This window comes from Geotrypetes seraphini, chromosome 6 (assembly GCF_902459505.1).
Source record: "Geotrypetes seraphini chromosome 6, aGeoSer1.1, whole genome shotgun sequence".
Taxonomy (NCBI): Eukaryota; Metazoa; Chordata; class Amphibia; order Gymnophiona; family Dermophiidae; genus Geotrypetes; species Geotrypetes seraphini.
This window is the reverse complement of record NC_047089.1, coordinates 116,343,367-116,355,668: the sequence shown is the minus strand read 5'-3', so window position 1 is coordinate 116,355,668 and position 12,302 is coordinate 116,343,367. Positions and strand designations below refer to the sequence as shown.

General features: G+C 43.7%; 1 protein-coding gene across 4 annotated transcripts in view; it reads left to right on the top strand.

Moving 5' to 3' along the window:
- The window catches only part of TUBGCP5 (tubulin gamma complex associated protein 5), a 1,496,334-nt gene that overhangs the window by 486,280 nt on the left and 997,752 nt on the right, over positions 1–12,302 (top strand). For all 4 annotated transcript variants that reach the window (XM_033947661.1, XM_033947658.1, XM_033947659.1 and 1 more), the window contains one exon: positions 3,263–3,352. In XM_033947661.1, the coding sequence (XP_033803552.1) occupies positions 3,263–3,352 (90 nt within the window). The remainder of the gene's footprint in view (positions 1–3,262; positions 3,353–12,302) is intronic.

Genomic DNA, 12,302 nt, shown 5'->3' with positions numbered 1-12,302 from the left:
GATGAAACCCCCTGCGTATGCAACCTAGGATCTGTCTTGCCTTGGATGAGGCCTGCTCTACCTGACTGGCAGCCTTCATGTCCTCACTGACGATCACCTCCAAGTCTCGTTCTGCTACCGTTCTTGTTAGGATCTCACCATTAAGGGTATAAGTCTTGTATGGATTATGGTTGCCTAGGTGCATGACTTTGCATTTTTTGGCATTGAAGCTAAGTTGCCAGGTCCTAGACCAGCGCTCCAGTAGGAGTAGGTCGTGCATCATGTTGTCGGGCATTGAATCTTCGTCCGTTGTGCATTTGCCCACTACATTACTTAGTTTGGCATCATCGGCGAATAATGCTATTTTACCTCGAAGCCCTTCTGCCAAGTCTCTTATAAAGATGTTGAATAGGGTCGGGCCCAAGACCGAGCCCTGTGGCACTCCACTGATCACCTCCGTCATTTCTGAGGGGGTGCTGTTCACCACTACCCTTTGAAGCCTACCACCAAGCCAGTTCTTAACCCATTTCGTCAATGTGTCACCTAATCCTATAGAACTCATCTTGCTCAGCAACCTGCGGTGTGGTACGCTATCAAATGCTTTGCTAAAGTCCAGGTACACGATGTCCAGGGACTCCCCAACATCCAGCTTCCCCGTGACCCAGTCAAAGAAGCTGATCAGGTTGGATTGGCATGATCTCCCCTTAGTAAATCCATGTTGACGGGGGTCCCGTAGATTTTCCTCATCCAGGATCTTATCCAATTGGTGTTTGATTAGAGTTTCCATTAGTTTGCTCACTATTGATGTTAGACTCACTGGTCTGTAGTTTGCTGTCTCCATCTTTGAGCCTTTTTTGTGGAGTGGAATGACGTTAGCCGTCCTCCAGTCCAACGGGACGCTGCCTGTACTAAGGGAGAGGTTGAAGAGCGCTGACAGTGGCTCCGCCAAGACATCACTCAACTCCCTAAGCACCCTGGGGTGTAGGTTGTCAGGCCCCATTGCCTTGTTAATCTTGAGTTTTGACAGCTCACCGTAGACACTGCTGTGCGTAAACTCGAAGTTACTAAACGGGTCAACTGAGTCAGCCCTTGTCTGTATCTGAGGGCCAAGCCCCGGCGCTTCACGGGTGAAGACTGAGCTGAAGTATTCATTTAATAGTTGGGCTTTTTCGGAATCCTTTTCCACATAGTCTCCGTCTGGTTTCCTAAGATGTACAATCCCGCCTGAGTTTTTACTTCTGTCACTGATATACGTGAAGAAGGATTTATTTCTCTTCTGGATGTTCTTTGCCAGAGACTCCTCCATGTGGAATTTAGCCTCCATGACTGCTGTTTTGACTGCTTTTGACTTGGTCAGGTAGTCTGCTCTAGAGTCCTGTTTCCCCGATTGTTTGTAAGAGATGAATGCTTTTTTCTTCTCCTTTTTTCTTCTCCTAAGATCTCCGCAGTGAACCATTGCGGCTTGTTGTTTCTTCGCCGTTTACTTACTAATTTAACATAGCAGTTTGTCGCTTCTTGTATGGTGGCTTTCAAAGTCGACCACATTTCTTCCATGCTATCGGTTTTTGCTTGGCTTTTTAGCGCCTGGTGAACAAAGGAACCCATGTCTTGGAAGTTTGTGTCCTTGAATTTGAGGACCTTGATCAGCATGTTAGATTTAGTGAAACCTTTCCTAAGATTGAACCATACCATGTTGTGGTCACTGGAGGCCAATGTGTCACCCACCGAGACCTCTGTGACACTTTCTCCGTTGGTAAGTAATAGGTCCAGTATTGCCTGATCCCTTGTTGGGTTCAACACCAGTTGCTTCAGACCAGCTCCCTTCATAGAGTTTAATAGCCTCCTGTTGCTTCCGGAATCAGAGGTTAGTGTATCCCAATCCACATCAGGCATGTTGAAGTCACCTATCAATACTGTGTCCCCACGCAAGGTGATATTTTCTATATCCCTGATTATTTCTATATCCAGGTCATCCTGTTGTCTTGGGGGTCTGTAAATTATGCCAAGATACAAGCATTTGTCCTTCCCTCTGGCCAAATTAACCCAAAGGGATTCCCCAGTGTATTGGACATCTGAGATTCTTGTGACCTTAATGTCATCTTTAGTATATAATGCTACACCTCCTCCCAATCTGCCTTCTCTGTCCCGGCGAAGCAAGTTGTAACCCGGTATGACCATGTCCCACCCGTGGAAGTCTGTGAGCCAGGTCTCAGATATTGCCACCACATCCAGGTCGGCATTCCTTATTTCTTTTTCCAACTCCAGGATCTTGTTTCCCAAACTGTGTGCGTTGACGTACATAGCCCTCCATGTTGTATTTTTGTTACGTATCAGTGGGGATATACCTGCTTGAGCTACTTGAACACCTTCAGCATAATTTGCGTTATATATGTTCCTCCTAGACCTAGCAATATTTGCGTTGTATATGTTCCCCCTGGACCCAGAATTACAATGTGTACTCCCCCTAGACCTGGAATTATAATGTGGCCCATACTTATGATGTGAACCTACCCCCGACTCGAAGGTGTGTGTACTCGCCCCTGACCCAGACTTTCGGTGACTACTTACCACATCCTCAAAATAGTATTTGAAGTTTAGTTCGCCAGGTATGTTGTTTGTGTCTGTACCCTCCCCCGACTTATCCTAAATTACTTCCAAAAGTAGTCATGGAATTTCACCTAAATCAATCCTTTGTGCTCCAATTTTTTTCATAAAGCTTCATTCTCATCCTGGAGAAACATTCCTTGAGAACATCAGCTTACAATAATTACATTATTTAATCCACATGTCTGGTTATCCTTGTGTTCATGAATAATAGCAGTTATAAGAAATATGGAATTAGATTTAGCACATGCCTCTCAAAAGTTCAAGGCGTGTTACATACTTTGTACGTTTGTAAGTTCTGAGGCAATGAATAGTTAAGTGATTGCTCAAGATCATAAGGTGTAGCAGTGGGATTTGAATCAGATTTCTCTGGTTCTCAGTCCACTGCTTTAACCATTAGGCTACTCCAGGTAAGCAACCTTGCTTTTTTGTGTTTGAGAACTATAAAACCTAAGCTGAAGTCCTATTTCTTCCCCTGGCAGTGGCTGTGTCCCAGTGAGGTTGCCTGCTTTTCTGCTAGCATAATGTAAATACTTTTGGTCATAGATTCATTGTACCTATAAGTAAAATTGACCAAGTTTTTCATATTTCTTCAGAAAGTCTATCATGGGTTTCTATAATTATAAAAAAAATTATTCATAGTAGTTAGAAAATATAATGAATATATTTTTTTCTTTAGGGTGCAACATTTGTATACTACTGAGCCCCTTTACACACCAGATGACAGAACCTATGTCACAGAGATGCAGGTGATACGGGAAACACTGTGGTAAGCAGAAAATCTTCAGGGAGGGTTTCATATTAGCTAGAATATTTACAATATTATTTGGAGTTATTTTTATTTTATACCTAATTATGCATATTTGAAGTTTATTAAAAGTTTTTTTATTTCCTGAAGTGTATTTCTAAACCCTATTTTAGGTGGGGGTGGCTTATGTATGAAAAACAATTATAGAGGCCACCCCCTGCAAAAGACAATAAAGATTGCAACATAAACAATATTGGGAACTCACTTCTTAGCATTGCAACGGGAAGTGAAACGAAAAAAAAACTATACAAAAAACCACATAACCTCTGAAAAATAGCTGGAAAGCGATGACCACAAACGCTCGCAGTCTAAGCAACAAAGTTCATGATCTGCAAGACCTGATGTTAGAGGCAGACCTGGATATTGTTGCTATCACTGAAACATGGTTCAGTGAATCCCATGGATGGGAAGCAAACATACCGGGATATAATCTTTTTAGGAAGGACAGAGATGGTCAAAAAGGTGGAGGAGTAGCTCTTATGTAAAGATTGATAGCCAAGTAATTGAAATGCAAGGGATCTGGGGAGAGGAAGAAGTGATATGGATCGCTCTGAAAAGAGAAGATGGAACTATCTACGTGGGTGTAGTCTATAGACCTCCGACTCAATCACAGCAAATTGGTAAAGATCTGATTGTGGATCTCCAAAAGTTTGGAAGGAAAGAGGAGGTTCTGCTGTTGGGAGATTTTAACCTGCCGGATGCGGACTGGAATGTTCCGTCTGCGGAATCGGAAAGAAGTAGAGAGATTGTGGATACCTTTCAAGAGGCTCTGCTCAGACAAATGGTGACAGAACCCACGAAGGAAAAAGCGATACTGGATCTGGTCCTCACAAATGGGTAGAGTATCTCTAATATTTGAGTGCGTGCTCACCTGGGAAGTAGCAATCATCAAACAGTTTGGTTTGATATAACAGCTAAAGTGGAGAGTGGCCGCACGATACTTAAAGTCCTAGATTTCAAATGTACGGACTTTAATAAAATGGGGAAAGTACCTGAAGAAAGAGCTGTTAGGATGGAAGGACATAAGAGAAGTGGAAAAAACAGTGATTTAAGCTGATAAGGAGTCATAAAAATGGCCACAGACCTTTATGTGAAGAAAAAGAAACCAATATGGTTCTCCAAACTAGTGGCAGAGAAAATAAAGGCAAAAGAGTTGGCATTCCTGAAATATAAAAAAAAACCAAGAAAAGGAGTATAGAAAGGACTACAGTGTAAAACTGAAAAGAACCCAAGAGAGAGATACGTCTGGCGAAAGCGCAGGCAGAATATCATATGGCTAAGCAGGAAAACTCTCCAACTTTAAAAAAAAAAAAAATCTTTCACCCTCCTTTGGATACACCATTCTTTTCTACCTGCCGCCGGAGAGTCTGAGGAACCCTCAGGCTTGGCAGAGCACTCCGCCACTCACCGATGCTACGACCCTCTGAGTCAGTTGGAAGGTTCAGCGGGACAGTTTGAATTTCTGCCTACCTTTCTCCGGTAGCAGTCGGGAGGACTTCATCAAAGCGTGGGGAGCATACTCCGCCCCCACCCGACGCTACAACCCGCTGAGCCAGTTGGAAAGCCCAGCGGGACAGTTTGAATTTCTACCTGCCTTCTCTGGTAGCAGTCGGGAAGACTTCATCGGGCGTGGGAGCACACTCCGCCCCTCCCCGACGCTACAAGCCACCAAACCACTTAAAAGACACAACCATAATGGCACACAGCCGTTCGACACACGTCAAAGGCGCAGTAACGAGCACCTATAGTGAAGCTACTGAGATGCAACTGAACTACCACAATTTCAAACCCAACTAACCTACATACAACCTACAATTTGGTTTCATACAATCACACTACCAAACACGCTTACTCTCGAAATGTTAACTACACCACAAAAACACACACAAGCTATCTTACTGATTGCCCTGATCCTAGCCAACCAGAAGACAACAGCAAACAACATCTTCCCAATACCAACTATATCAAATACCAATGGAATTCTCCGCCCATCCAGATGAATCACAACAATCAAACTACCAGACCTAAATCTACCACCCCAACACACAAATAACAAGAAAACAGACAAACCCCTACAAGACCAAAACGCACTCTCACCAAAGATCGCTCATCTACCTGAAAACAACTCGTAGCGAATCAACAAACTACATCAATCTCACATATGCATACCTAAACTAAGAGCCATAGGCCCAAAAACAGAACACATAAAAAACTGGATAGAAAGGGAAAAACTAGACTGCCTCTTTCTCACTGAAACCTGACTTACCTCTGAAACAGACCCCAGAATAACAGAAGTCTGCCCTAAAGGATATAAAATGATAGTGGTCTACAGAGAAAACAAAAGAGGAGGAATTGCCATCATTGCCCAAAACACCATAGACCTAAAAATTACTACCCATACAATGGACTTACTAGCCTATCAACTCTCAGGCACCTCACTCAAAGGCACCTAAACTGCATGCTTTGCTACATAACACCGAGAAACTAGAACACAGCAAAACAAAAATTTGAAGACTTTATCTACCGAAACTCATTAACGACAACTTACAATTTAATCCTAGGAGATCTAAACCTCCACCTTGAAAACCAATTCTCTTACCTCGAGGCCTTAACATACAAGATATTAGACCCACAAACAGCTCATGAAAAAGGCCACCCACTCGACATTGCAGCCTACATGACCCAACAACCCACACAACCAGAAATTCACACATCAAATGGAACCTGGTATCGCTCCCTCTGGTCAGATCATTATACGTACTCCTTCTACATCAACTGGACCAACAACAAAACCAAACTAAACACAAAAAATAACCTACATCTCAAGTAAGCACATCGACCCCCACCAATTTCTGGATGTAAACAGACGCCATAATCCAAGACTATAACCCCCAAAACTTCATCTCACAATGGAGCCAACTAAGTGCAGCAACCCTAGATGAGCTAGCTCCAGAACAAACCAAAACCAAAATCCATAGAAAATCTGACAAATGGTTTGTCTCCTACTAAAAAGACAATGCAGACAACTAGAAAGAAAATGGAGGAAAAACAGTCAAGACTCCACGAAAATAAAATGGAGAAAACTGAACCGAGAATACAAACAAAAATCAAAAGAAAAACAAAAAACATTCTACACAAAGCAAATAGGAGAAGAATCCCGAGACACAAAAAAACTATTCCAACTACTAAAAGAACTCACAGACACCAAACCCTACCTGACAAGCAACAGTGCCCCCACAGCCACCCTCTTAGCAACATTCTTCAAAGACAAAATCGCAACCATAAGATCCACCTTCAGTGGAACACCTATGCACCTAGAAGAGATCACAACACCCTCCTCAGAAGAAGTAATTGCAGCAGACAGAACATGGTCCCACTTCTCACCAATACTATGGTCATACTTCAACAAGCTCTACAAAAAATACAGCAATACAACTTGCAACCTCAACCACTGCCCCCCATACCTACTGAAAGCCCCCAGTACACTATTTTGCACCCTTCTCTTACAATGGATACAAACCCTACTAACTGACGGCCTTTTCCCCACAAGACCTCAGCGAAATCATCATTACTCCAATTCTGAAAGACCCCAAAGGAGCAGACCAACCATCCAATTACAGACCCATAGCCTCAATACCACTTTATGTCAAGCTAATGGGAGGCCTCATAGTCAAAGTCCTAAACTCATACCTAGAGAACCACAACCTACTCCACCCAACACAATCAGGCTTCAGAACCAACCACAGCATTGAGACTCTACTAGGCTCACTCATGGTTTCATACAACACCTCAGCACAGACAACACCTCAGCACAGGCAAAAAAATGCTAATTATCCAACTAGATCTCTCCGCAGCCTTTGACCTGGTAGACCATAACATTCTTCTACAGATACTGGACTCAATAGGAATTAGTGGTAAGGTACTATCATGGTTTAAAGGATTCCTACAATCCAGAACATATAGAGTTAAAACAAAGAAAAATCTGAGCCATGGTCTAACCCCTGTGGAGTACCCCAAGGATCACCTCTTTCTCCCACACTCTTCAACCTATACATTACCTCCCTCGGCTCCTACCTAGACAAACATAAGAATATAAGAATTCCCGCTGTTGGGTCAGACCAGTGGTCCATCGTGCCCAGCAGTCTGCTCACGCGGCGGCCCTTTGGTCAAAGTCTAACCTTCTACAGCTATGCAGACGACATCACCATTCTCCTTCTGTTTGATCAACCAGCACCACCCATGGCAAACACAATACACAGAACACTTGAAACAATAGCAACATGGATGAAAGACCACAAACTAAAACTAAATCCGGACAAAACAAACTTTATCCTACTCGAAAATAACAAAACCCCAACCATAACAAACCTTTTCATAAACTCTACAACATACAACCCACTTTAAAACTCTTGGGAGTGCTAATAGAGAGAGGCTGTACAATGCAGCCACAAATCAACAAAACAATAAAAAAAATAATTCGCAGTCATGAGAAACCTGAGGCAAGTCAGAAAATTCTTCGACAGAAAACAATTCCAACTCTTGGTACAATCCCTAATCCTAGGTCTAATAGACTACTGCAACATATTATATCTCCCATGCACAGCAACCATGATAAAACAACTACAAATAATACAAAACACAGCCCTAAGACTGATCTACTCACTGAAGAAATTCGACCACATCACAGAGGCATACCATGAGTCACATTGGCTCCCAATACAAGCGAGAATACACTTCAGATTTTACTGCCTACTATTTAAAGCAATAAAATTAGACAGCCCAGCCTATTGGAACAATTGACTAGTTCAATCCACCTCAACCAGACATAGGAGAACCCACGCACCATTCATACACCCTCCAACCAAAAACGTCAAAAGAAAAAAAAATTGTATGACAACCTCCTAGCCACTCGAGCTGCAAAACTCGACCCACAACTCTGCAACCTATTGACTATGAACACAGACTACAAACCTTCAAAAAAGAAATAAAAACCCTTCTATTCATAACACATAAAACCGAACTAACACAATCAGAAATGTCCCAAGCATCACCTGCATCACCTGCACTACTACATATGAACTTCCAATATCATGTCAACTCGTATGTAATCCTTAACAACTCAAAGAAATGTACAAACTACTCCCTAAATACTTCTAATCTCCGGACAATCCATTTGTAATCCGCCTTGAACTGCAAGGTAATGGTGGAATAGAAATCCCTAATGTAATGTAATGTAAAAATGTAAAAAAGGGAGACAAAAATTTTTTCAGATATATTAGTGAAAGGAGGAAGATGAAAAATGAAATTGCTAAACTTAAAGATGCTAGGAACCAATATGTGGAGAGTGATGAGGAAAAAGGAAATGTGCTAAACAAATACTTCTGTTCTGTGCTCATGGAAGAAAATCCCAGAGAAGCACCAAGACTGTCTGGCAAAGTTATACAAGAAAATGGTGTAGATTCTGCGCCATTCACGGAGGAAAGTGTTTAAGAGCAACTTGAAAAACTGAAGGTGGACAAAGCGATGGGACTGGACGGGATCCATCAATGGATACTGAGGGAGCTCAGAGAGGTTCTGGCAGGTCCTATTAAAAACTTGTTCAACAAATCTCTGGAGACGGGAGTGGTTCCTGGGGATTGGAGAAGAGTGGATGTGGTCCCTATTCACAAAAGTGGTCATAGGAATGAAGCGGGAAAGTACAGGCCGGTAAGCCTCACTTTGGTTGTTGGAAAAATAATGGAAGTGTTGCTGAAAAAAGGGATAGTGAACTTCCTAGAATCTAATGGGTTACAGGATCCGAGGCAACATGGCTTTACTAAAAGTAAATCGTGCCAAACTAACTTGATTGAATTTTTTGATTGGGTGACCAGAGAACTGGATCGAGGACATATGCTATATGTCATTTACTTAGTTTTCTTCAAAGTCTTTGACACGGTTGAAAGTGGTGAACTGGGTTAGAAACTGGTTGTCGGACAGATGCCAGAGGGTTGTGGTAAATGGAAGTTGCTCGGAGGAAGGAAAGGTGAGTAGTGGAGTCCCTCAGGGTTCGGTGCTGAGGCCGATTCTGTTCAATATATTTGTGAGTAACATTGCTGAAGGGATAGAAGGTAAGGTTTGCCTTTTTGTGGATGATACCAAGATTTATAACTGAGGAGGGAGTGGAAAACATGAAAAAGGATCTGCAAAAATTAGATGAATGGTCTAATATCTGGCAACTAAAATTCAATGCAGAGTAATGCATTTGGAAATTAATAATCAGAGGGAACTGTATATGCTGGGAGGTGAGAGGCTGATATGCATGGAAGGAGAGAGGGACCTTGGGGTGATAGTGTCTGAAGATCTAAAGGTGAAAAAACAGTACAAGGCGGTGGCTGGTGCAGTAGAAGAAAGAAGGTGTTAATGCTCCTGTACAAGTTGTTGGTGAGGCCCCACTTGAAGTATTGTGTTCAGTTTTAGAGACTGTATCTGGCGATGGAAATAAGAAGACTTGAAGCGGTCCAGAGGAGGGCAACGAAAATGATAGGAGGTTTGCGTCAAAAGACGTATGAGGAGAGACTGGAAGCCCTGAATATGTAAACCCTAGAGGATAGGAGGGACCAGAGATTTGATTCAAACGTTCAAGTAATTGAAAGGTATTAATGTAGAACAAAATCTTTTCAAGAGAAAGGAAAATGGTAAAACCAGAGTGCATAATTTGAGGCTGAGGGGTGGGAGACTGAAGAGCATTGTAAGGAAATTATTTTCGGAGAGAGTGATGGATGCCTGTAATGTGCTCCCGAGAGAGGTGGTGGAAATGAAAATGGTGACGGAGTTCAAAAAAGCGTGGGATGAACACAGAGGATCTAGAATCAGAAAATAATAGTAAATATTGAAGAACTAAGGCCAGTACTGGGCAGACTTGCACGGCCTGTGTCTGTATATGGCCTTTTGGTTGTGGATGGGCTGGGGAGGGCTTCAATGGCTGGGAGGGTGTAGATGGGCTAGAGTGAGCTTTGACGGAGACTTCAGTAGTTGGAACTCAAGCACAGTACTGGGTAGAGCTTTGGATTCTTGCCCAGAAGTAGCTAAGAAGAAGAAAAAAAAATTTAAATTGAATCAGTTTGGGCAGACTAGATGGACCATTCGGGTCTTTACCTGCCATCGTCTACTATGTAAAAAACTAGTTGGTGGATAGGAAACAGAGTGGGGGTAAATGGACAATACTCAGACTGGAAAAGCATCACGATTGGAGTGCTGCAGAGTTTGGTGCTCGGGCCCGTGCTCTTCAACATATTTATAGACGACCTGGAAATTGGTACGACGAGTGAGGTGATTAAATTTGCGGACGATACAAAGTTGTTCAGAGTAATGATTGCAAAGACCTACAACGAGACATAAACACACTCGAGGAATGGGCCACGAAGTAGCAAATGAGGTTCAACGTGGATAAGTGCAAGGTGATGCATGTAGGTAGCAAAAATCATATGCACAAATACAGGATATCCGGTGCTGTACTTGGAGAGAGCCCCAAGAAAAAGAGATTTGGGAGTACTTGTAGACAAGTCAATGAAGCCGTCAAACTATTACAAAATCCCTTCATGAAGCCTTCTCTGGAGGTAGTCAGGACCTGCGGCAGTTGTACAAACTCTCTCTTCACTACAATTTCTTGCCTCACACATGCCCTGAAAAGGTTGAAAAACCTTACTTTGGAGCACTTTTGCTAATTCAGCTCCAAAATCTAATCTCTGGAGTGAATTACTGCACACAATATGGCTAGCCAATTCAAGTTCCAGGGGAAGACAGAATCCCCTCTACATGTCGGTGGTCACCAATGTTCAAGCCAGGCTGGGAGACTTGAACAGCGGGGCCAAAATAATTGCCAGAATGGACTCTCTATCCCAACATGATTAAGCTAGAGACTGCGTTCTGTGAATTCAAATAACAGACATGAAAATAAGCCATGTAATAATCAAATATATGTTTATTAATGCTTTTCATGTCTGGGGAGAGCCAATAAATACAATTTTATCCCAGGACAAGCAGGCAGCATATTCTCACATGTGGGTGACGTCATCTACGGAGCCCCAGCGCGGACAGCTTTTCAAGCAAACTTGATTGAAGTTTCAAGTTTGCTACACTGCACCACGCATGTGCATGCCTTCTTGCCCACTAGAGGGCGCATCCCACCTCGTGGTCCTCAGTTCAGTTTCTTCCGCGGAGCCAGAAGCCCTGTGGAAATTGTGCTCTTGATTTTCAGCCTTCTGACACCACGTCTGGGTTTGTTAGCTTGGTCGCTCTGCTTTATTTGTTGTTTTTTCGGTTAGTCCGTCGTTTTTTCGTCGAAAAAAAAAAAAAAAGTTTTGTTTCCATCCGTTCGGCTCCGGGGGCTCCCGGGAGCTGCGGCCGCGGGACCTCGATCGTTCCCGGCCACTTCTTTTTCATGTCCCGTCCCTCGACGGGCTTTAAGAAATGCACCCGGTGTGAGCGGTTGCTTTCTATCACTGACCCCCACCGGTGGTGCTTGTTCTGCCTTGGACCCGAACACCCGACTAATTCCTGCGATAGGTGTTCCACCCTTCAGGCAAGAGCGCTTCGTCGACGCCGCGCCAGGATGGCGGAGCTTTTTTCAGTTGACTCCGCGTCCGGAAAGGCCTCGACTTCGGCCTCGGCTTTGGCCCAGGCCTTGACCTCGGCGCCTTCGGCGTCGCCGCGTGCCTCGACCTCGACTTCGAAGCCGACGCCCCCGACGAAACCTGCCTCGGGTAAGTCCTCTTTTCCATCCCCGACTCCAGGGTCGTCGAAGAAGCCATCCTCGAGTTCCACTGCGGCGGGTGGGTTGTCCTCGGCCCCGCCCAGGACTCCGGCCACTCATGCCCCGAGGGAATACTCGAGACCGAGGTCACCCTCCAGGGAGCATCCCCCGGCCTCGGAC